Source organism: Emys orbicularis, chromosome 9 (assembly GCF_028017835.1).
Source record: "Emys orbicularis isolate rEmyOrb1 chromosome 9, rEmyOrb1.hap1, whole genome shotgun sequence".
Classification (NCBI taxonomy): domain Eukaryota; kingdom Metazoa; phylum Chordata; order Testudines; family Emydidae; genus Emys; species Emys orbicularis.
In genome coordinates, this window is record NC_088691.1 from 14,758,061 (window position 1) to 14,784,302 (window position 26,242).

General features: G+C 38.9%; 1 protein-coding gene across 1 annotated transcript in view; it reads right to left on the bottom strand.

Moving 5' to 3' along the window:
- The window catches only part of THOC2 (THO complex subunit 2), a 114,693-nt gene that overhangs the window by 43,679 nt on the left and 44,772 nt on the right, over nt 1–26,242 (bottom strand). The window contains exons 10-19 of the mRNA XM_065410718.1: nt 24,522–24,677; nt 19,406–19,578; nt 14,924–15,119; nt 10,089–10,133; nt 7,969–8,010; nt 5,521–5,651; nt 5,311–5,412; nt 2,139–2,223; nt 932–1,025; nt 193–273 (exon numbers count right to left, since the gene is read on the bottom strand). Coding sequence (XP_065266790.1) covers nt 193–273; nt 932–1,025; nt 2,139–2,223; nt 5,311–5,412; nt 5,521–5,651; nt 7,969–8,010; nt 10,089–10,133; nt 14,924–15,119; nt 19,406–19,578; nt 24,522–24,677 — 1,105 coding nt within the window. The remainder of the gene's footprint in view (nt 1–192; nt 274–931; nt 1,026–2,138; nt 2,224–5,310; nt 5,413–5,520; nt 5,652–7,968; nt 8,011–10,088; nt 10,134–14,923; nt 15,120–19,405; nt 19,579–24,521; nt 24,678–26,242) is intronic.

A 26,242-nucleotide genomic window follows, 5' to 3' on the forward strand; every position in this document is an offset into this window, starting at 1 on the left:
GCATCATCTATTTCAACATAAGATTACTATCCTCTGCATTTACTCAGCTATGCATTGCTAACACTCCCATTTAATATTTTCTATTGCCTTTACTTCCCATATTGATTTTTCCTTTGAAAAATAAATTGATAAAGTAACAGCTGTGATAAATACCTGAAACACTAATTTATTAAATAAAACAAAAATACTAACTCTGCAGCCAGCTAGAAATTGTAGTGTCATCATGTTTCATTCTCTCCTTCTCGGGATTTGCCAGAGCTTCAATGATGCAGTCTTTTACAAAGTTAAAGAATATATATTTTTCCCCAGTAACTTTGAAATAAGCATTAATAATAATGATTAACAATAATACTGTACATCTTTAAATTGCTTTACAATTATTATTTAAACCAAAGATATCCCTAGAAGGTAAATAAGTTATCTCCATTTGAGTTGCCATCAGCCACGTACAATTGTCCCTTCAACTGCAAAAATTCTAATATGCAAACACTATACCTGAATAGTTAGAAAGCATCATCCTAAAACATGATATATACTAAGAGATTAGGGTCGCTGAAGACAATTACAGCTGAAAAATAACCATATAAGATTATAAAGACACAATAAAACCAATCTTCCAAAAAAAACAATTACCACCTCATCATTTAGGAAGCATGGGAATCCTACAAGGGCAGATGTTAATTAAAATAGTAAAATAGCTCTGGAAAAGGAGCATTTTCATACAATGTCAGGAAGCGGGAAAGGCTGGAAAGTGGAAAAGGCTAGTTCCCCAGCCTAGGAGCTCCACAGCAAGACCTTGAGACCTAACAGAAAGGTGAATAGCAAAGTACAGCTACAACATGAAACAACACCTAGTGATGGGCAGATGGACAATCAAGGATTAAGATACAAGGCATACAATTAGCACATGTATTTTACACATAAAGGATACATGCCAAGACGTCGTAGTTCAGTGAAGTGAGGTATTTCAATGAATCAACAACTGGTGTAATTAAATTATCATATTTTTGTATTTGTGACAAAATCTGAAAACAACAAAAATGAAAAAGATAAGATTTAGTCAGCCAAACTAAGACAGTGCTACATTCCCTTCATCTCATGTAAACCTAGAAATTCCTAGATCATTACCTACTATAGTAAATAGGCTAATATGGTCAACATTTATACCTATGTTTTAAAAACATAAAACAAAGAAAACCCATTTCAACAAAATGTTTCAGTTGCTTCTGTAGCAGAAGGTAATCTCATTTGATTTCTGTGGCGCGCGCACACGCACACACACACACACACACACACAAAACAGTAGTGCAACTGATCATGTAAAAATATTTCCATATTAGCAATTTCTTTAAAATGAGTGATAGTGTTAGCCTTCAGACTAACAGAAAACATAATCCCCAAAAAGTTTCTGCTCTTGTATATATATTTTCCTAAATGTTAATACAAATAAATAACACTCCATCCTCAAAAAAACTAAACATCATTAATAAGAATTGCTGCCACTGATTGTCATACTGAAAGCTAACAAAGAGGAAAAATGAAAAGGGGTTTTGTTTGCTTTACTTCTTGTTTTCAACCACTTAAGATTTTACTACAAGAAATTAAAATAGAAACCAAAATGAACAAGTAAAAAAAAAGATGCAATAGTTGATTGACATCACACGGTTATTGTTATTAAGCTGAAGTAGCACAATGATATACATTTTAAAAAGTGACTAGTGATTGAGCGCCTCAATTTTTGAGTGCCCTACACATGACACGTTATAGGGATCTGACTTTCAGAGGGTAAGTGATCAGGACTTGTTGAAAATTGGGCCTCTCTCAATTTGTCTACCCAAAATTATTAGTCACTTTTGCAAATCTCAGTGTATATTTTTACATTTCTACTGAATTACCATGTTTTTAAAACCTATCATAAATCAAGAATAATAGAATTAGCACTTTTCTCCAATTTACTAAAATACATGCACAAAATATGCAATCCATCCTCCCCTTAAATATATATGCCTAGGGTTCATTCTGTAACACTTCCTCACACGAGCCCCAATGACTTAAAATGGGACTGTTCACATTAGAAAGGAAAGGACAGATTAGGTCCACACATACATACTTAAACATATTCATATCACATCACATACATAATCAAATAAAATTGTTGGATTGCTATGGCTTAGCTTCCCAATTTGTCTTCCAGAAGGCTTCACATTTTCCTTAGTTAGACGCCTGCAAAAGAAGAGATACTTTATGTTAATTAACTCCTTCACAGGATGTTAGGGTGACCAGATGTCCCGATTTTATAGGGACAGTCCCAATTTTTGGGTCTTTTTCTTATATAGGCTCCTATTACCCCCCACCCACTGTCCCGATTTTTCACATTTGCTGTCTGGTCACCCTACAGGGTGTTAGTAATTTTACTATTCTCTCTCACAAATGTACATCTTATTCCTAAACACACCTTTACCAATTAGATAGCCTAAATCCTTTTTTTTTTTTTTTTTTTTTGGAGAGGAAATAGTTGACAAAAATGCTCAGAATATTGGTAATGGAAATTCATCTATAGGCTTCCAATCTGAGTCTAGCATAAATTGCAAAAATCTAGACACTATTCCATTGCCTACACATAAGAGCTGGCAATCTCAACACAGTGTCTAGTGGACAACCGGCACTAACTGATGTACTTCTAAGTAGACTAGGCAAAAGGGCTAGGGACTGAATTACCCTTAGTCCCTACAGTGTACAGGCCACAGGACAACGTAAACGTCCCCCCACTGCCAAAGACTTGTATCTGCCCCATAGATAAAATACCAATCGCATTGATATCTTCCACAAGCACAGAGCTCTTATGTTAGGAAAAATTAACTTATGCTATCCTCATTCCTGTAAATCTAATTAACTGTCAGTTAAATAATTAATTAATTTTATTATCCTCAGTTAACAGAAGAAACATTGTTGGGATTTCAGAATTTTTCACTTTCAGAATATTTGATAATGAAGCTGCAAGCTTAATACTGAAATGTAAGACTAAGTAATTTTTTCATAGAAATATAATAGGAGAAGCGTGGTACTTCAGCAATTTTACACATGTATTGGCGTCATTTCTGCTTCAGGGATCATAGCACTATATTACTGCAGCATTGCAGTCTCTAGTAATTTCTCAAGGACTTCACTGCTTTGAAAGCCAAATCAAAAGCAAAACTGAGTTAATTCAAACTGCCCTAAAGAAAAGGAAGAATAGGTATTTAATGCTAATATTTCTTGCTGTGTTTTGAAATGATTTATTTTGTTCTCTTCAAAACTGCCTTTATCGAAAACATTTATCATTAAGGGTATAATCAAAATAAAGTATGACTATGTGAAAATTCAAGTGAACAGTTGAAGTTATTTAAGGAGGAAAAACACAAACTTGTGTCTCAGTTTTTCTATCAACAGTGCATTGAAAAAAATGTGGTTTCCTTAGGACTAATGCTACCAGTAAGCCTGAATTCAGTTAGTTATACAGTATTGGCTAAAATTGTCTTGTTATTCTTCTTGCTGTACTTCATATCCTAAAGTATGAATATAATGTATACTTGATTAAACTGTATTTAAACTTCAATATCTAATATACTGAGTTTAGAGTTTATCATAATTTGAAGTGTACCTTCTAATTATTCTAAAATATGTATGAAAACATAGTGCCAACTGTCCAGTGGTTAGGGTGCTAGTCTGTGAGTTGGGAGACTGTATTCAATTCCCTGCTTTACCACAGACTTCCCATGTGACCTTGGGCAAGTCACTTGATCTCTGTGCCTCAGTTCCCCATCAATAAAATGGGATAATAGCACTTCCATACATCAAAGGGATGTTGTGAGGATAAATACACTGATGATTGTGAGGTGCTGAGATAATATGGTAATGGGAGGCCACATAAATAAAGATAAAGATAAACAGAATGTACTGAGTGCATTGCCAACTGCAATGTCAATAATGTATACAGTATTCCTCACTTCTCTATCAAAACTGCTGTGCAAAACTGAACAGTTTGCCTTGTTTCACCCCAATGGCTGCTTTGAAAGCAGTGCCAGTCTGCATTGAGTTAAATTGGCAAAAGCAGATTGGGATACTTTAGCACTGTATATACACATCTTTTAATGTTTGTATTTTTTGGTTCCTCCTCACACTCATGTTTTGACTTCCTCACTGTCACTTGAAAAATTTTGTTATTAAGTTGTATACTAAATCACTTGATCACAAAAACAACATGTTTCTTCTGTATGTGGGATAAGTGCATGTTCATGGGTATTTCTGCAGAAACACAGTGATATCTGGTAGCCAGTGAGAGCACATGATCGGTATTAACATGGTTATAAATATGTAATACTTCCTACTTTTTCTTATATGGTAATAATGTTAAGGAACCATCCAAATCTACTGTGTGGGAGGAAAATGGTGAGGGACTATGGCCTGTGTTACACAGGAGATCTGACTAGTTGATCATAATGGTTCCTTCTGGCCTTAAAATCTGCAAATCAAAAATTTATGAATCTATGAAGTGATTTTGTCTTGCATGTGGGAAGAGTTCTAATCACATGATAACCACGTTACCATAGCATGGGTAAAACCACATGGGTTCAGTTCACACATGCAACAACAAAAGGATTTAACATGAATCCCTGACATAGTAGATAGAGTTGCAAAGAGGGACTCCAAATGCACATACTGTAAGTTTCAACCACACATAATTTTTCAACTTAAAATTAACTCCGTGTGTGTGGATGATGACAAACATCACCATTTGAGTTTGGCTTGGGAGAAAATACACCACACAAGAAGGAAAACCCACAGAATGGAAATTATGAAGTACGGCTGTCTACAGGGAAGGATTTGGGAGATTCTAGGAGATCCTCCCAGCAATCAAGATAGCCTGCATTACAATGCATTGTTTCTAAAGAAAATTTTTGCAGAAAACAGAGAGCTCTTAAAGTGATTCTGTGCAAGAAATGTCCCATAGAAGATATTAATATAAGTTAATTTCACTTGGCATAGTCTTGACAAAAATGAAAAAAAACCTTTGCTGAACATTAATTTGACAAAACAATCAGTCTGACATTATTTATTCATTGAAGTTTCAGTGAATCACAAAACATTAATTTTCAGAGACTCCCTGTTCATAAGGCATTTAATGACTCATGTACTCTGTAAATAGGAATCATCTTTGTCAAGTATTAACGCTGGCAGGATTCACTGTGACACCTACATGAAACAGCTGAAAGTTACTTCTAAAATCTCATTAACTTTTAACTGCAAAATATGAAATCCAGCATAACTTACTTCATGATATATTTGGCTCTGTCGATAGTTTGAGCTTTAACTTTCACTAGAAGTGGGTGACTGTTGTATGTTTCATTCTTCCATTGTCCATAGAGACGATAGCTTGGAATGATAAGAATGGGAGAAAGAAAAAGGAGCATCATTCAATCTGAAAAGTTAAAAAAAATGACTTGCCATATGTGAAATAAAAATTTATTCTATGCTACTCACCGATACTGGTATGGAAAAGTTTTGAACATTCCCCAGAGTTCCTCGGACATGCACGCATTGCAGTCCATTAAAGTAAGAGATGGGAGCAAAACTTGGTCGGTAATATTTAACAAACAGCTAAACAAAATCTCCTGAGATAAAACACAAAAAAACATAGCACAAAATAACCTATTAGTATGAGACAAGTTCAAAAAAAGTTACTGTCAATGTGAAGTTATTTATCTTGATTAACTAATAAAATGTCTAAGGTTTATGCCCCATGATATACCTGTGGCTTCCTATTTATATGGAAAAACATCTACCTTACAAAATCTGGTTTTAAGCAGAAATATTTTGTTAGATACTCATAACCACTGTTCTAAATGAATTAGCCATATAGTGTTGAGGGAAGTGGTAGAAAAAGTCAGTGGTTTACATTCATAATTCCAAAACAACAAATTGATAAAATTCCAACTGATGCGATAAGTCACTTTTTTATTTTGATATCAAGTGGTATGAGAGAGTAATTTTTACAATTGTTTTAAAAAGTAATTTTTAAACCAATAGAAAGGTGTCCTATACTACATTATGACTGTCTTTATGGACAACTTGCCATTTGAAATCTCGTCAATTTTCAAAATGTGAATATTTTCAGTTATTACACCTGCTCCTGAAACCTCCCTGCCAATTTGTACTTTCACAATCACATTTCCATCTTTTTTAAAAAATAAATTAAAAAAAAAATTATTTTCCCTTTTACTGTGGTTAATACCCATACGAACAGGGATATAGCAAAAAAAATCATAATAATAATTAAAAATAGAAAAGTATTTTCTCTATTTCTGTTAGTTACGGTTAGGCTTGGCAGAACTAGATTTTTGTTTACTTAGTTCAATTGATAATATTTTTTATTTTTAAGCATTTTTTCCATTTTTATCAATTTAAATTTTTAGTTACAGAAAATTATGGGGGGAATTAAGTTAATAAAGAGGTCAGACAATTTAACGACAATAGATGTCGAGAGTCAAAAAATTAAAGCTTTATAACCATTAAAACACAAATGATCAACATCACGTATCAGAAGATAGAAAGTAAACATCCTTAAATTCTAATAAATTCTCAAGCAGCAGTTTTCTTACTTTGTCTATCTGTAAATTGTGGTTATCAATGGAAATATTTTTCTTTGGTTTGTACATATACAGTGAAATAGACGTTCACTGATAAAAATCTAATCTTTCCAAACCTAGTTATGGTAATCTTAGGCATTGCATGTAGCAACAGTGGTACAACCGTCTCATAAAACTACTATTTTTAATGTGACATTGTATCTTTAAGCAAAGGGCCTAACTTAAAATGCTACAATACAACTGTTAATATAAGCTGAGTGCCTCAGAAAAATCTAAAACTACTTTGACCAAACTATACAATTACCAGAAACACAGGTTTTTTCCAACACTTTTGGGCAGCACTGTGCAAACATTTTCCTGTTCTGATACCTCAGAAAGTCACAAAACTGTGGTATGTGAAATACGGGAGAAATAGGATGCTGTAGGAAACTGAACTGCTTCAATAACAGACCTTTTACAGGTGAATTCCTATGCTTGCTGAGAAACTGGATCTCACAGGAGTATCACTGAGTCAAGAGGCAAATTAATTTCCTGGGATTAGCTGATTATACTTTAATAGTAACTAGCCATCTAACTATAAAATATCTCCACAATTTCTGCTCTAATTACTGTTTTTACTGTTTTCCTTGATCTTCCTACACTTTTCCCAGATAAAATCAGCAAGAGACAGAATACAGTCAATAGACCATTACTATAAAATAATAAAATATAAAATATAAAATAATAGCAGCCCAGCAGGAAGAATATCAGACTGACTATGCAGAAACTGGAAGAAGACAAGATCTTTTTCATGATTGTTTATAAGCAGGAAGCAGCCAATAAGGAGACAAATCCATTGTTTGAATTTGGTGAAGACAACCACAGATTTATAGCTTATAAGAAAAAAAAAAAAAAAGTATCATTGTTCTGACATAAGTGAGCCATAAAAATCCCAAAACCACTGTAACTCTAAGCCAATTTTCATCCTACAATAAAACACAGTTTATACAGAGAGGAAAAAGTTTGTTGAAAATAAATATTTTGTCTAATTATAATTCATAATTAGATACGAGATTTCTTCTCGCAGACCAGAAAGAGCAGAATCAAGCATACTCCTGAGAAGCTCTGAAATCCTTGAACAAGCAAGTAGACTATCTTCTGACAAGAAAGAAGAGTGGGTTGCAACTATGTGAAGTTTTCACTTGCTGCTTTTTTTCTTTTTAAGTTGTTTTAAAAAATAAAAGCACTGCATAGGCACAAACTTTAGGAAGTTTTTCATTTACAATTGTATGACATTACTAGTGAATGAAAAGAGGTTATTTGTAAAAGAAATATTATAGTAATTTCCAGGACCAAAACTCACCATTTTATCTTTATCCTCTTGTTTATTTCCATCAGATTGAAACTACAAAAAAGACATTCATATTAATTGTAGAATTATATGACTGTTAAGTTAGTCTATTACTACTGAATAGGTATAATTTCAAATCAAAGTTACTTCAGAAAAATCTATATCTAATGGACTGCCCACAAATGGTATAATACTCCCAATTTGTAGCACCGAAGTTTCATCTTAATATCTGTATCTTTTTAGCTGTATACAGTATATGACTACTAATCATATACAAATGCATTGTTGCATATATAGAGTAACAATTCAAATATTTGTTTTGAATGTAATATTTTTCACACAACATTTGTAATGCCTAAATGAAGATTCAGCTACTCATTATTATGTACCTTAAGATTTTTTCTTTAAACAATTTTCATTTTAAAGTTTTTTTGAAAAAAATTGAAATTGTAGTGGAAAATGTCAACACGTATCAATACTTTCATTACTTAAACCAGAAATGAAAGCATTTTAAATTATTCTTAAGCATTTTATGTTAACTGAAGGGTTCTAGATTCATTTTTATTTCATTTTGCTTAAGTTCAAGAATGAAATATTAGCTCCATGAAGTTAATGGCACAACTCCAACTAACTTCAATGGGGCCAAAATTTCACCCCAAACCTTTTAAAAGAAGATTTAGTCAACATCAGGAATAGTCCCCAAAATCAATACATCCTTTTCAGCATTCGTTTTTGCTAATATATTGCTAGGGAAAATTTCAATAACTGAGATGTTCAGCTCTGTCATCTAGAGGTTACACATTTCAAACTATCTGAAGAATTTAAAAATTGTTTATAATTTTAGGAACAATACTAACACTGAACCAACAAGTGGCTTCTGTACTGTGGAAGTTAACAAGCATTTGTGCTGTACAACCTTGAGGTGGGTTTCTTTGTTGTTGTTGGTTTTTTTTGGCTATGCATGGTGGATTTGGTTCTTCTAAGCAATGTTAGAGTTGCATGCACACCAATGAGAGGGGAGCCTAATTTGTTGATATGGTGAGTGTTGGTTTTTGTTTAAAAAAGGGGGCAGCCTTGTATAAAATCTGATATCATCCATCTTACTTTACAAGGGTGGAGAAAACTCAACAGAGTTCAACTTATACACCTCCAATATTTAGACACTATCATTTGCAAGGCAAAGACTACACTAATTTGGAAAGCGTGTGAAGTGCACCTCCTGTGTTCCAGTGCAGACCACAAAACTAAATCTTAACACGCTGTGTCCTACTGCTTCATAAATTTAATGTTTTTGGCATAGTAGACAGAGTGCAATGTTTTACAGAGTTCACAAAGATTCATTATGTCAAGAAATTAAACAAAATTCTATTTATTTAGATATTACATATGTAAATTCTCTGGAGGACCATACTAATACCCATCAGTCCATCAGTGACTATAGCAGAAAGAATGAAATAGCTTCTAAATATGTAAATCTGATTATTATGTTTCAGATTTGTTTTCAAAACTGAAAAAAATACATCAAAGCCACCACTGAAGAGCAAGTTGATTCATTTCTCAAAGAAATCCACATCCATATATGAAATAATGCTCATTTTAATGGAATAACTTAACTGTATATTATTTTTGTTGAAAGATGTAAATTAACTAAAAGACCACTATCAGTTAAAAAAAGTCACTATTCTGTAGGCTATATTTTTCTGCCGTGTTGGAAAGAGATGAAATATATCTGTCTTTCAAACTATACATTCTAGAATAGCAGAATTTCCAAGCCTGTTATAAAAGTACAGACAGCAACTCCTCTAATAGCCACCCTTTGGGAAATAATATCTATTCAAGTTTTTTAGTCCTCATTGTCCCTCTTATCCTGCCCCACTCCTGTTGAATGTATATTAAGTTAACAACAAAGTGCAGATTACTTTACAGTTAAGTTTGAGCACAAAAGCCAGGTTTGCAGTATTAGAAGCCTGGCTTTATCAACTACTGTATGATTAGTCAGCTGGCAGTTTCTAAAAAACCACTGTGGTTATAAATATTTCAATCATGTATATTAAGTATGAATGGGAAAACTTCAACAGTTGACATAACATGCTGATTGCAATATGCATTAAAAATAACTTTCCCTATGTTACCTTAACCATTCTGTCCTCACTGTTCAGTTTCTTCGAAGTTCCAACCTAAAGCAAACAGCTATAATGTTGCTCATCCTTGTCATAAGCATAACATTTATGTATCTTAAACTATCATATTTGTATATTTCAAATACTGAATCTTCCACTAAAATGACAAAATAGAATAATATGAAGTGTCTAACATAAGTAAAGAATGGATCTTTGACATGATAAACAAATATGATAGTATATTCTTACATTTGTGAATTACTTTTTCAAACATTCCTTCTTCCCAGAAACCAGGACAACCTCTTCAGATGATTAGACCAATCTAACAGAAAGCACCACAGCCCAATATTCATAGTTGAAGCCTCCCATTAAAAAAAAATGTCCTTAAATACAGGTATCAATAATTCTACTTTTACAAATCAACTACAAGTCACAAAAATTGTGAACAGAAAAAAATAGATGAAAGATACTAGGCCACTGACTATGGTAGAACAATATTTAAACATGACACATTTAGCTATATCCAATATAGCACACAATACTATATCAATATATATCTGTAGAGTACTTGATAGTTTATCTTTGAGTTGCATGGAAAAAAATTCATTTCAGTAAAAGGTCTTGGACAATGGTGACATTTACCTGAATCATGACTACGAAGTTATATTAAAATTTTAATAAAAATGTACAGTTGCACTTCTCTAAGTGATGTACAGTTGCATAATAACTTGTAATGGTCCCACCTCATAATTAAAGCATAAAAGACTAATTTCTGATTACAGGGAATTTACTGTACAGGTTTATTATTCTATCCAGCTAAGAGTGAAATTACAAGGTTATATTTGCTTGGTAAAATAAACCGGCACTCACTTCATTTTTTGTCTAAATTTCTTAGGCTTATTTACTGTAATATCTGTTCAGATTTATGCATATGTATAATATAATGCCAGTTTAACTCTCTTTATATGAGGCTGGCATTACAGTTTTGTTTGATTCCTATTTGCAGGTAGGTGGCCATATTATTACTCACCGTGTCAACTGGCATCTTAGAAAACTGGGTAAAATACATTTACTGTATTTCATTTTCAACTAGTCCACCTCAAGAGAATCTGCAAACCATCTGGGTGGAAGGGATTAAAATAGGACCGCTAGAACCAACAAAATCTAACTAGAGGCAATGAGAAAAAAGGGGAGGAGAAGGGAGAGGATAGAACATAGCCACATTTGAGATAGCCTTCTAAACACACTTGTATCTCAGTGTAATTTTGAACTGGAGCCATACAAAATGGATTATTTAAACTGCATTAAATCACGGTGTGGACACACTCATTCAGAATAAAAATGGCCTTAATTCAGTTTAGTTTAATTCACTTTAGTTAATGAGAGTGTACACACAGAGGCTTAATGCAGTTTAACTAATCCATTTTAAATTCACACCTTTAGTTAACTCAGATCAATTTTTGAGTGTCCCTGTGTAGACAAGCCCTTAGAGGAGTCTGGGTTTCTTATTTCTATGTAAGATAAGTTTGTAAAGTGGGTTAAAGGGTCAGTGGGCTGAGATCTTTAATAATGTTCTCAATATTCTAAGGTGTTATTAGTAAAATAGATGTGATGTTCATTAAATATGATTTTTTGCTTCAGTGACTCATTTAAGAAAATGAAAAAAAAAAAAACACAAATGCCATGGTAAAAAAAAAAAAAAAAAAAAAAAAAAAAAAAAAAGTTAAGACTAATACCTGTCCTCCACTCATGCAGATCTGACTGTTCTAAAATCAGAGCAAATTTTTATAGTAACAACATAAATTTTGAATTTTACAGCTGTTAGCCTGCACCACTACCATGACATTATTATAGGACACACCTTATGCCTGCTAAGTGTAGTTCTACTCTGAAAAGTGATGCTGAAAAAACAGCACTATCTGACAACTACACGTGTATTTCATTGTCTGCACAACTGCGGGTAAAAAAAAGTTTCTACAGTAAAAGCTGTGTTTTCCGGCACTTTATAAATCAGAAAACTCTAGAAACCAGCATTTCGGGGTGCCGGAAAATGGTGGCACTCACCTTGGTGGTCCCTACCTAATGGGAGCTGCGGAGCCAGCGCTCGGGGCAGGGCAGGGGCAGTGTGCAGACCTGCCTGGCCACACCTCTGCCTAGGAGCAGCAGGGAGCCGTCCGAGGTGAGCTCCGTCCAGATCCGGCACCCTGCCCCGAACCCCTCCCACACCCAAACTCCCACCCAGAGCCCATGCCCCACACCTCCTCCCACACTCCAACCTCAGCCATGAGCCCCTTAAGTTATCTGGAATTTTTGCCTAACTGGCAACCTCCATTCCCCCAACATGCCGAATAACATGGCTTTTACTGTATTATGTTTTACTCCTGTTTGCACAGCACAGACGAGAGAGATGGATTCTCTTACAGCTCATGCATCAACAGAACTGTTAAAAAAGTTGTGTGTGACCAAAGATTCTGCCATCAGAAGTCAGAAAGAATTTTACTATACTGCATTTGTAGCATATGGTATGTGTGTGTACTTCTCACAGTTACTTGTACTCAGTATTACAAGATATATAGTTCATGTGCCTCTAAGGTTATAAAAAATTATTACACTTTTTAAACTATTTCTAAAAATACAATATCTGATTATTATCCTCATGCATATATTCAAAAGGGGCACTATTCTTGTTGCATGTTCAACTGGAATTCTCTCATTTCCCATTTATTGAATGCTTAACTACAAAACCTCTAGTTTTGCACTAAAAAAAAAGTATTATGCAGTAATAAGAGAAGGGGAACTTTTGACCTAGGACACCAAGACAAACCCCTGATACCTATAAGAAGTGCATGGGTTCAGATGTCCGAGAAGCCAGGACCAGGGTATTCTTACAAGTCTCATCAGAAATTACCACCACCACGCAGTAAACTGCCAATTACTCAACTTAAGTACCTTGCAAGCCAGAAGGGCTCTGTCACAGGTTTAAATTTGTGATTAAAAGAAGTCTGTGTATTCTAAATAAGATGCCAAGGCCTGTAAGCAAAATCCTCGGCTTATATGAATTTAGTATTGGCAGTCCAATAGCAATACTCTGCACTGGCATGCAACACATTTTCATTCAAATTCCAGTCTTCTACACCAGAAGTAGGCAGGCGGGAGATGTGCTAGGGAAGTTGCAGTTTTAGTCACTGGGCTTTCTCATTGTTCTGATAAGGATGTAAAGGAATAATACCATCCATCCAAGTGGAGGAGGGAGAATGGCAGGAGAAATTAAAAATTATATAATATTATTGCAACTACTACTGGAAATGGAAGATACTGGATTATTCATCTTGCTGTAGTTTGAGTCAGCGAGCATTTGATGTTATTTGACTCAAGGTATCTGGCCAATAAGGATATGTCTACACTGCAAGGTAAGCTCAGGGTTAGTAGAACTTGAATTAGCAGATCCTGGGTTTGTTAACCTAGGCTTGAGCATCTATACTCAATTGTAACACCAGGTTAGGAACTGTTGAACCCTGGGTCCCAATCTGGGGCCTCAGTGGCTACACTCCCCTTTTTTGGTGCTGTAGTATGGGGAAACCTGACTATCCACCAAACTTGACTGTCCAAAGGACAAAAGAAAGTCAGCCTGTTGGATTGTGGGATGCTGTTGGTGGATTTCCAGAGCACAAGTCCATTGGGAATGTGTCTACACTGCAAAGTAATGTAGTTTTAACTCTGGGTCCCCGCCTGACTCTGGCTTGGACCCTGCACCTCCATGGGGTCCTGGGACCCCGAGTCCAAGCCCTGGGTTAGAGTTCGAACCCTGAGCTTACAATGAAGTGTAGACATATCCTAAGAGAGCACAGCAACCAGTGAAAAAGCAGGGGGAAGAGAGGAAAGGAGTGGGCAAGCCACTAATTGTAGAGTGCAAAGATGCAAGTCACACCAAGTTTTAAATATTATTCATTTTCACTTTTAAGCTTCAACTGTTTTTATAGTTTTGAACTGATGACCTGAAAGATGAGGCAGGTCAGCAAAGTGGCCAAACCTGTATTGTATCAAACAGAACATTGCTGGAACAGAAGCAAAAACAACCCAGGGGCCTTGACTTGATCTGAAGACTACATTCCAAGAGAGTTCATAATACAAAAAAACTCCCCTTTGCCCTTTTTAAATAAAAAAAAATCACTATACAGTCTTGACACTCACTTTGTGGAAAAGTAAGGTCCGTGGCCAAAATAGCACCCAAAAGGATCCACTTTGAAAATAAAGTGAGCTACTTTGGGATTTAGAAGGTTTCATAGCCCTCTGAATTAAACCCATCCCTGTCAGCAGCATATGAGAGGTAGCCTCTATGGCTACCGTATGGCAGCATCATGGTGGCAGTGGAGGCAGTCCAGCTAGAAAATAGCAGCTCTTCAACATATCCAACCACTGGGATGGGGGGTTTGATTTGGCAACTTTCACTGAAGGGGAGAGAAAAAGCACATCCCCCACTCTCCATGATACCTAACAGATGAGGAGAAACAAACTTTTTAAAATTGGTCCCATGTTGGTCTATTGTTCACCATGGCCTTCAGGAAGACCTTCACATTTTTCCAGTGCAAAAGCTTCAATGAACTTGTATAGTCTTTTTTCATAAAAATCTATCCACACAAAAGATAACATTGTAAAATAGTTATAATAAAAGAGATCAATGGGTGGGAACAGCAAAGGGAGACTGTCCTTTTAAAAACTGTTCGGACATTTTCTGTTTCAGCATGTGAACACATCACAAGTATTTAATAAAATATCTTTTGCTGTCATCGTACGTGAATAGTATGTTTCCATCAAAAACTTTAGACAAGATGCTCTCTCTTACCAACCTCTTTCATAAATGCTTTTCCTAAGCGAACCACTTTTGCAAATAAAATGGGATCATGGGAGAGATGAGGACCAAGATAACAAAGCATGTTGAACACTTCCTTCCTCAAATCTTCAAAACTTTCTGCTTGTTTTGGGGCTCTCTTATTTTGCAAATTGGAAATTGGTGACCCTTTAGCCCCTTTAGGTACTCCAACTCTGTGAAAACAGAAGTATAAAATTTCACATTCTACATGAGGACTATTCACTTTTACAGTCAGGACAAACAATTTAGTTTATTAGTTAACTGATTTTAGTTACTATGGTTCTATATTATTTTCTCAGTGGTTTTTTCAATGCAACAGTGTACTAGAGTCTTCTGGATTGAGTTGGTGAAATTTTGGCCGCACTGAAGTTAGTGGGAGTTTTGCCATTAACTACAATGAGATCAGGATTTCATCCCCAAATCCTCTTCTTATCAAAGGGACTCTGTTGCTACATAATTAAATAAAACCTGCAAGATCACTACCAGTGGGTACAAAATATTTTATAAAAACCTCATTTTTAATATGGTAAAAAACTCACTCCACATTAAATAAATATTGTCTTTAAAGTAAATCTAAGTATATTAAGTGAAATATTCTTATTTTAATTGAACTTGTCCTTTGAACTGTCCAATATTTAAGATTTGCTTTAATAATCAGAACAGGACTGGGTAACAGTATTGACCTGAGCTATATCAAAAATGAACATTTATTGTTTGCATGACTCTCAAACGAGTTTAGACTAAAAAAAAATTATTAAAAAAATAGTAAACAGAAATGCAGTGAAGTCAATATTATATACAAAACTTGAAAACTGCTTTACCAGCTAAACATATTAACATAAGATCAGAAAGATACCGTACACAAATACTGTATTTACTGTGAGTGGCAGAGTGAGATATGTCAATCAAATTATGAACTCCATTTTGGATTAGGACATCCATTTTGTGTTATGTGCTGAACTCACATCTAACGTTGCTCAAGGGTATGATGATGTATTCCAGTCAGCTATCCTACCCAGGAGCATTTGATATCTTATCTTGTTAAAGGACAATCTCTAAGAAACCACAAAGATAACCATCTAGGGCCACTGACAGTCTCTCAACTACCAAGCCATCCCCATGAAAAAATGGACTCAACACAGGAGCACAAGGAAGGGCTCAGATAAAAAGTCTGAACCCAGGAATGTGCCCTGTAGATGCAAAACTAGGAATAATGATTAAACTCAATGAAGATCCAGATGGCTTATAGGCGCATGGTGCCCAGCAGCTGGATCAACTTATAACAGACAACATGAATCAATTCTGCCTTAAATACACATGTACAACCCATACTAACTTGATTGAGAGTAGCATATATGTACTTGAAGATAGAATTAGACAAAGAGGGAAAAATCAACAACTTGATCCCTTATACATTTCTCCCACACCAAAATTATACACAGACACAAAACATTTGGGTTGGAAGGCACCTGTTGAATTATCTAGCCTATTACCCTGTATCAGGACAGAAGTGCTTTGATTAGTTGTAAAATATATCTGATAGATGGTACCTAGCAAACCGTTGGTAACTCCAATGATGGCAATTCTATAATCTCATATGATAGCTTATTGTATTGCCAAACTTTTAAATAGATATTCTAAACCATTGGTTTTCAAACTGTGGGGCATCCCCCTGGGATTGCAATAGGTAGGCACAACTAAGGGGCTGGCGTGATACCATTAGGAGGCTGTTGCTATCGCCTGACTAGAAATTCTGAGGTGCATGCACATTGCAAGGGAGCCACATTTGGCAGGAATGGCAGGGTTCACTGCAGCTGTAGCCTCACACTATCAGAAAGCAGCAGCACAGAAGAGGCGGAGTTTCCCCAGCAGCTGCCAACAATCTCTCTGGGTTCAGCAGCAGATAAAGCAGTGGTCTCCAAACTTTTTTGATCGCACACCCCTATCGGTAAAAAAATTTTGAGCACGCACCCCCTGCCGCGCCGGCTCTACCATTTTTGCCAAAGCAAAAAAAAAAAAAAGCCACTCGGACTCCCGCCCGAACTGAAGACGAAGCAAAAACAAAAAAAAAGCGCTCCTCCTGCCGCGCACCCCCAAGGATCCTCTTGCGCACCCCACTTTGGAGACCACGGAGATAAAGGATGGGGCAGCTGAGCCTGATGGGGTGAACGCGATGGAGGGGTGAGAGTGAACGAAGAGCAACCTAGCATCCCCAGCTGCCGCAGGCATCCACCACCCACCATCCCTTGCGGCCTCCCAGGCACTCACTACCTTCTGCTCGCTGGGGTATCCCTGTCCTGTAGCTGGGGGGGGGGGGGGGGAGAGGAGGAGGGTGTGCATATGTGGACATGAATCTCTGATGAGGGGCAAAGTGAAAAAAAGATTTTGGAACCTCTGTTCTAAGCATTGGGAATATGTTTAAGTGTTTCTTTGCTGCAGTTTAAAGCTGTTATTTCTTGCTCCGTCCTTGTTGATTAACGAGAATAACTGATCTTCTGACTTCTCCCTAACCTCTCTTTACATATTGCTAGGCTGGCAATGTGATTTATTCAAGTCTTCCCTCTCCCTTTTTACACTGGTATACCCAAGACTGAATGCAGTATTATAACTGACGTCTACCATTTCTAAGGCTATGATTTAATCATGGGTATTTTTAGTAAAAGTCATGGACAGGTCGGGGCAAGAAACAAAATATCACAGCCTGTGACCTGATCATGACTTATATCATAAATACCCCTGATTGAATATTAGGAGGGGGGGAGCCTGTGGCACCAGCAGCGGGAGGAAAGGAGAGGGGGAAGAGCCCCAGGGGAGCCCGCGGCACCAGCTGCCAAGGTGTGGGGGGGAAGCCCCGGGGAGCCCATGGCACCAGCTGCCGGGGGGGAGGGGGAGAAGCTCATGGCATCAGCGTCTGGGAGTCCCGGGGGGCCCATGGCACCAGCTGCCGGGGTGGGGGGAAGCCCTGGGGGGCCAGTGGCTGCTCTGGCCTCCACTGGGGGGAGTGCCAGAGCCAGCAGCTGCTCCAGCCGCCCCAGGACTGCTGCTCAGGCGGTCTCCAGAGCCACCAGAGCAGTGGCCGATATAGCTGGCGCCAGGGCCACTCCAGCAGCAGCTGGTGTGGCTGTCCCCCGGGCCAGCTCCTCAGGCAATCCTGGGGTGAGGCACAATGGCCGCTGCAGAAGACACGGAGGTCGCGGGAAGTCATGGAATCTGTGACTTCCGCAACCTCCAAGACAAACACGGAGCCCTAACCTACGTTTCCTCCAAGCTGCACAGCCACGCAGCTGCCTATTAATCCCCGCTCAGGGCTGCGGAGGGGAGAGGCGCATCTCTCCACCGGATGCAGCCCGGACCTGCCCTTCCCCACCCCAGCCCAAGTGCTGCTGTGGGGAGAGAGAGCTGGGGGTAGTCCTCTCTCCCCGCTGCAGCCCCTGGGCAGCCTGCACCCCAAACCCCTCATCCCCGGCCCCACCCCAGAGCCCGAACCCCCAGCCAGAGTCCTCACCTCCCCGCCCCCCAGCCCTCTGCCCCAGCCCGGAGCCCCTCATCCCAAGCCCCACCCCAGAGCCCTCACCCTCCCCACCACAACCCTCTGCCACAGCCCTGAGACCCCCTCCCACACTCCAAACCCCTCAGCCCAGCCCCTCCATATTGGTGCACATAACAAAATTCATTCCACACATGCCTGGGAAAAATTAGAGGGAACACTGGCCCTAACCATTACTTACTAGAGTGGAGTGACTGTCCCATGTATGTTACTTACACAAATTAGCAAGACCCCAATACAGTATTTGATTCTCTCATTTTTTTGTTAAAGTTTCATATTGTTGATTTGTTCAATGTATTATCTACTATCAACTTCACGTCTTCCTCTCTTGTATTATTGGCTAGCTAGAATTCACTTATACATTCAATTATTCTTTCCTATGGGTGAAATTCACATGCCACCAGAACCACTCCATAAAGGACAATAGTCTGCATGCCAACCTAGGCTAACATCTAGGCTGGTGTTGGAGGCATGCCGGGGGAAATCTGCATTTTCTCAGAATCAGTGGGATTCTCCCCTAGTGGAGGAGGTATAGAAAAGTAACAGGAGCTATTAAAACCCAGAAGCTGGAGTACTGTTAGCACGTGTACACCATAGCCCTAGGTCCAGGCTGTATGGTGAATCTCATGACCCCACGCTTCTCTTCCCTTTTCCCTCCCCGCATACACAGCTCAATTACCGGGTATTTAGCAAGGGCAGGCAAATTCCATCCTATATTAACTCCTTTGCATTGGTCCTTATTAAATTAAGCTTATTTCTCCAATCTAGTTCATAATGTATTTTAATCTTGTCCTAACAAAGAAATGCAACACCTCTCAGCCTTACAGAGTCTGCAAACATGATGAATACATTCTCTACCTATCCTGTACAATTTCCCAACATTTAATAATGCAAGGCAGCTGTTCATCTTACCTGCGGTACAAAGGCTCAATGGTCACATGTACAAGCTGGCAAAGGGCAATGGCAATAGGCTTGTGTGAAGTGGCATAAAATGGAGGCATTTGATCCATAATACTTTGTGCATGCTGCCAATCACCAACTTTTAACAAAGCTTCCAACAAACCAAGTTTCTGGTTGTCAGGTGGCTGAAAAAGATAGCAAACAAGAAATTCAAATGAAAAATTTAATGCATTCCTAAACCTCCCCGTGTTTCCTCTTCAGTAGAAGGATTAAAATCTACAAGATGACATAATTTGTTTTCTATGCACCATCATTATTTCAAATGTATTTTACCATACGGTAAATACTCCTATTATACATTTTTTTAAAATTTTATTTAAAATATTTGTAAGATATGATCACACTCTTCAGCAACACAATCATAATCAAACCTAAATACTAATTCTAGAGTATTGTTCCTTGCAGCAGTGAATATTGTTTTGAAAAATGGGACTGAGTTTCTGGTTTAATAGGAAAATTTATATTAAATACCATTACAATGTACAAAGTGCTGTTAGAAAAATGAAAAGTCTGAACTTAAGGGTGTATTTAGACATTACAATGAACTGAAAATACATAATTTTAAAGACATTTAAAGTATTATTTAAATATTTATGCCAGGATCTGAATTTGAAAATGTAAGTTTCCCTTTCAATAGTGGAAGAAATCACCTCCTATACAACGCTGTATACTGCGGTTTTGATGTCAGCATATGTTCTAAAAGAAACAGAATCTGGAACTTAATTCTATGGCAAGTAAAATTAGGTTGCCAAATATTGCATTTTAAAATGAAAGGAGATGGTGGCTCATCTGTGTAGCATCCAGGAGCAGCAGGACTTCATCAGCAGAATGCAAAAAGAAACATCCAGGATGGAGGACGCTAGCCGACTAGAAAAGATATAGCTACACCAGAGGAGGAAGGAGAACCAGCTGCTCTATAGGGAGAAGACCATCTGCTGGCTACTTCAGGCAGAAGACAGTGCTCCCCTCCCATGCAGGTCCCTCATCCATCGAGGTGAAGAACAGGTATGCTGTACTGGCAACAGTAAGAAAGGAGCAGACCCCGGTGGCTGAGGAAGAGGAGCCATCTGCCCCCAAGGTTGGCAGGCTTACGGCCACCACACCCAAGAGGAGGAAAAATAGGAGTCCCCGACCACCATTGCCCCCCTTTGGAAGGGGATGAGGCATCCATCTGCCAACCTGACTTGATGTCCATGGACGCATGCTGCATGCTTGGAGCCTGCAGCTGAAACATTACAGAAAGCCTGATGTGACTCATCTGTCCCTCTGACTACTACCCTCTGCTCCTCACCCACATGGACATTATATTATAGTACCAGGTATGACCTTGAGCAGATCACTAGTGACTACAGAGCTCTTGTAGTGAGGGTGAAAGAGTTGGGGGCACAGGTGGTATTCTTTTCTATTCTTCCAGTAGAGCAGGGGTGGGTAAACTATGGCCCGCGGGCCGGATCCAGCCCCTCAGGGCTTTGGATCCGTCCCGCGGATTTGCCACCTTGTAGTAGATTTTCAAATATATTGATTTCAACTACAACACAGAATACAAAGTGTACAATGCTCACTTTATATTCTTTTTATTAAAAATATTTGCACTGTAAAAAATGAGAAATAGTATTTTTCAATTCACCTCATACAAGTACCGTAATACATCTTTATAGTGAAAGCGCAACTTACAAATGTAGATTTTTTTTGTGTTACATAACCACTCAAAAACAAAACAATGTAAAACATTAGAGCCTACAAGTCCACTCTGTCCTACTTCTTGTTCAGCCAATCGCTCAGAGAAACAAGTTTGTTTACATTTACTGGAGAGAATGCTGCCCACTTCTTATTTAAAATGTCACCTGAAAGTGAGAACAGACGTTTGCATGGCATTTTTGTAGTCGGTATTGCAAGGTATTTACGTGCCATATATGCTAAACATTCGTATGCCCCTTCATGCTTAGGCCACCATTCCAGAGGACACACTTCCATGCTGATGATGCTCGTTAAAAAAAAAAATGTGTTAATTACATTTGTGACTGAACTCCTTGGGGAAGAATTGTATGTCTCCTGCTCTGTGTTTTACCCGCATTCTGCCATATATTTCATGTTATAGCAGTCTCGGATGATGACCCAGCATGTTGTTCATTTTAAGAATATTTTCACTGCAGATTTGACAAAATGCAAAGAAGGTACCAATGTGACATTTCTAAAGATAGCTACAGCACTTGATCTAAGATTTAAGAATCTGAAGTGCCTTCCAAAATCTGAGAGGGACAGGGTGTGGAGCATGCTTTCAGAAGTCTTAAAAGAGCAATGCTCCGATGTGGAAACTATAGAACTCCAACCACCCAAAAAAAAATTTTTAAAAATTGAAAAAAAAATCAACCTTCTGCTGGTAACATCTGACTCAGATGATGAAAACAACATGCTTTCGTCTGCACTGCTTTGGATCGTTACTGAGCAGAACCCATCATCACCACGGACGCATGTCCTCTGGAATGATGGTTGAAGCATGAAGGGACATATGAATCTTTAGTGCATGTGGCAAGTAAATATCTTGCAACGCCAGCTACAACAGTGCCATGTGAAAGCCTGTTTTCACTTTTACGTGACATAGTAAACAAGAGGCAGGCAGCATTATCTCCTGCACATGAAAACAAACTTGTTTGTCTCAGCGACTGGCTGAACAAGAAGTAGGAGTGAGTGGACTTGTAGGCTCTGAAATTTTACATTGTTTTATTTTTGAATTCAGTTATTTTTTTGTACATAACTACATTTGTAAGTTCAACTTTCATGATAAAGAGATTGTACTACAGTACTTGTGTTAAGTGAAATGAAAAATGCTATTTTTACACACACACACACACACACACACACACACACACACACACACACACACACACACACGTGAGCACTGTAAAGGCTGGTCTATACTGAAAACATACATCAGCAAAACTACATCTCTGTGGTGCAAAAACCCCACAGCCCTGAGAGGCATAGCTATGCCAACCTAATCCCCCATGTAGACAGTGCTAGATCAATGGAAGAATTCTTTAGTTGACCAAGCTACAGCCTCTCAGGGAGGTGGATTAACTACAGCAACGGGAGAAACTCTTTCATCACTATAGTGCATGTCTTCACTGAAACGCTACAGCAGCGCAGTGCACCTAAGATTCACTGCGTGGAACTGTTCTCAGAGGTACAAATCTAGTACCATTGCTCTGTCCTGTGACCTCTAACACTTGCACTACCTGTATTCTGAAATTGACTGTTTATTCAGTATACCAAACTCATCTCCACAGGCAAAAGTGGATACTGCTTTTTGCCAATATATAAACTATTGATTTTTTCACAATAGTCTGTTTTCAGACAATATTAATTTCTAGCACTGAAGACAACAGCTAAAAATGTATGTAATGAGCATCTCTCCATCATGCTCCATCATCCAACCAACTTTATTTCACAGCAGTTAAACTGTGTCTTTTCAAATGTCGTCACCCAGCTGTACCATACATAACAAAAGCAAAAAAATCATGGATTATTTTCATATTAGCTACAAAAGAATTAGGCTAAGATTTTCAAAGACAACTTGGAGAGACAGCAACACAACTCCTCTTAATACTAAGGTTGCCTGTGCAACTACAATTCAGCCCTCTTGTGAAAAATTACACAATCACACGTTATTTTTTCACCATAGGACCCCTGCCTCATTCAGAGCAGAGGATGGAACTGTTATGGGGCAAATCAGGGTTGTGTAGTGAAGGAGTCTTATCTGATCCTCACTTCGTTTGTTGCAGAAGTTGGAAGGTGAATAGTGAATTAGGCAGGGGCTTGCAGGAAGAGAAAGAATGGTCTCATGATTAAGGCACCTGAATGCCACCCCGGAGGTCTGGATTTTATCACTACGTCTGCCATAGAGCTCCTGTGTGATGCTTGGCCGGTCACTTAAACCAAACTTTTCACAGGTAGTCACCAACTGTGCTCTCCTCGTTTTCTGGGTGTCCAACTTGACACCCTGGGGGCTTGATTTTCAGAAGTGCTGAGCATTCTAATGCATGTGAAGTCACTGGGAGCTATGCTTGAATATATAATGTGCTATAAAATGCTAAGTATTCTGACAAATCAGGTCCTAGGCATCTCAAACTGGGCATGCAAAATTAGTGGATACTTATCCCCTTAATCTCTCTGCCCTCAGTTCCCCACCTGTAAAATGGAGATAAGCCCCACCCCCCCAACCATTAATGAAAATAAATTAATGTCTGTGAAGAACTCAGAGACAATAGTTATGAGCACCACAAGAAAGCCCAGGAGGAAACTAATAACTGTTTTCAGCACAGAGTTTGAATAGTATGCAGTAAATAAGGCATGGGCCACAAACTGAACTGTGAAGAGAAGAAAAAATATTTAATAGCTTCTCATTAAGGAAGCATTGTCCATTCTGTGGACAGAATGAGAAAGAGGTCCTGTGGAAAAAAATAGTATGTGGTCATATAATTAAAGATTGTATCACAATGAACTCACACAATGAGACTGCACAGGCAACGTTAGTTCTGGCATTCCTAACTTTTAAGTGCTTGACTTTGCACCTTAATAATGTTCTTTTGGCACAGTTTGTGTGTAACAGATTATATAAACCCTGCATAGTTAAAAATCAATTGTGGGTTACATGATGATACCTCCTATCAAGATTATTAACATACCAAAGTTTGTTAAACCAGCACAAAAGGTAGGCAAACCTTGAGCGATATTTATTGAAGGTGATAAGAAACAAAGGGGGGGAGGGAATCAAACTACCTAACTATAGAACTGAATATACAACCTTGAATGAATTCAGGAACAGACACTAAACCAACACTTTTGGGGGGGGAAGGGTTTCTTGCGTAACAAAAATTACATCAGAAGTTGAAATAGGGCTTTAAGGGGAGAAAACAGTTTAATTACAGTTCTGGTTTTGTTTTAGATAAATAGCCAATTAAACTTATCATCACAACTGGATACACTATATTAAAAGGACAAAAAAGTAATTTTCATAGCAATGACCATGTTATGTTTACAATTATAATTAACTCATTTGAAAAAATACCTTTTCAGTTTTTTCCTCTTCCTTGTCCTTTTCCTTCTCTTTCTCTTCAGTCTTTTCAGAGGACAAAACCACCATTGTAAGTTTCCTAACAATTTGTTTTGCCTCTACAATCTCTCGTTTGTGTTCTTCAAGAATGGCATTATCTACTGGAAGAAGCTGAGAAAATAAAACATGGATGGTATTAAGATACGTAAAGAAAAATTAACATAACCTGAAACTACTTTTTGATCAATAAGCTTGAAGGAGAAAAAGCTAGATCCCTTCTTCTTCCTCAAGAAATCAGTTCATTCCCTAGAAGGGAGAGTTTTTTGTTTTTGTTGTTTTGTTTTAACTTCCCAGAACCACTTCAAAGAATGATACATGCATAACATACCCTAATCAAGTTAAGGAAGACTGAAGAATTATACTGTACACTGTCCTCAGAGCCATCAATAATTCAAAAACCAAAACAAAAAAAGTATTGAAATCCAACTAAGATCAATGTAGTTAGGTTGACATAGGGATAATGTAGACACTGCGTTACTTACATCGACTGTTGCTGGCCTCTAGAAGCTGTCCCACAATAACCCACACTGAATCGCTCCGGTCACCGTTGTGAACTCTGCTGCCCAGGAGTCAGTTAGACAGGAAGCCGCCCCTCCCCTTTAAAGCCCCGCAAATTGTTGAAATTCTTTTTCCTGGTTGCCTGGCTTGATGAACACACCTAGCAGCTCTCTGTTAAGTGGAATTGCCCAGCTGACCACATGAGCTACAAGCCATAGATCAGGGTCTCAAACACACGGCCCACAGGCCGCATGCGGCCCACGGAGCTCTTCCCTGCGGCCCATCAAGCCCCGCCCCCCAGTTACTTCCTGTCGCCACCAAACTCCCCTCACACCCCCCCCCCCGAGTTATTTTATGTGGCAGCTAAGCTCCCTGGGCACTGCTCCCCAATGTTTGGGGCCGGGTCTCTTCCCCGGCCCCGCCTGCTGCCCCCACATACCTCACGGAGCCTGCAGCTCATGCTGATTCCACTCCGCTCTTCCGGCATCACCTGCTGCCGCAGGGTCCTAGTGCCCCCCTCACTAAGGCCAGGGCACTGCCCTTCCCCTGCCCTTCTGTCCTAGTCCTGAGCCTCTCCAATGCCCCGAGCCTCTCCAATGCCCCGAGCCCCTCATCCCCAACCCTCACCCCTGCACCCCCTCCTATCCCCAAACTCCATCCCAGAGCCTGCACCCCCACCCCCTGCCCCAGCCCAGAGCCTGCACCCAGCACCCAAACTCCATCCCAGAGTCTGCACCCCTCCACCCATCCTGCACCAAACCCCGTGCCCCAGCCTGGAGCCTGCACCCAGCACCCAAACTCCCTCCCAGAGCCTGCACCCCTCTACCCATCCTGCACCCCACCCCCTGTGCCCCAGCCCAGAGCCTGCACCCAGCACCCAGCACCCTAACTCCACCCCAGAGTGTGCACCCCAGACCCCCTCCCCCATCCAAACTCCCTCCCAGAGCCTTAGGCAGGTGGGGGCAGAGTTTGGGGGGGGCAGGTTCTGGGCACCACCAAAATTTCTACAAACCTGCCACCCCTGGAAGAGGCAGAGCAGGGGTGGAGTGGTGGTGCAGCCCAGCGCAGTGCGGGGGGCTTTACTGAGTGTATATATTTTATTAAAACCACTTGGAGGAGGAGGTGGAGAAGAGATGGGGCAGGGGTGGGGCCTCATGGAAGGGGTGGAGTGGGGGCGG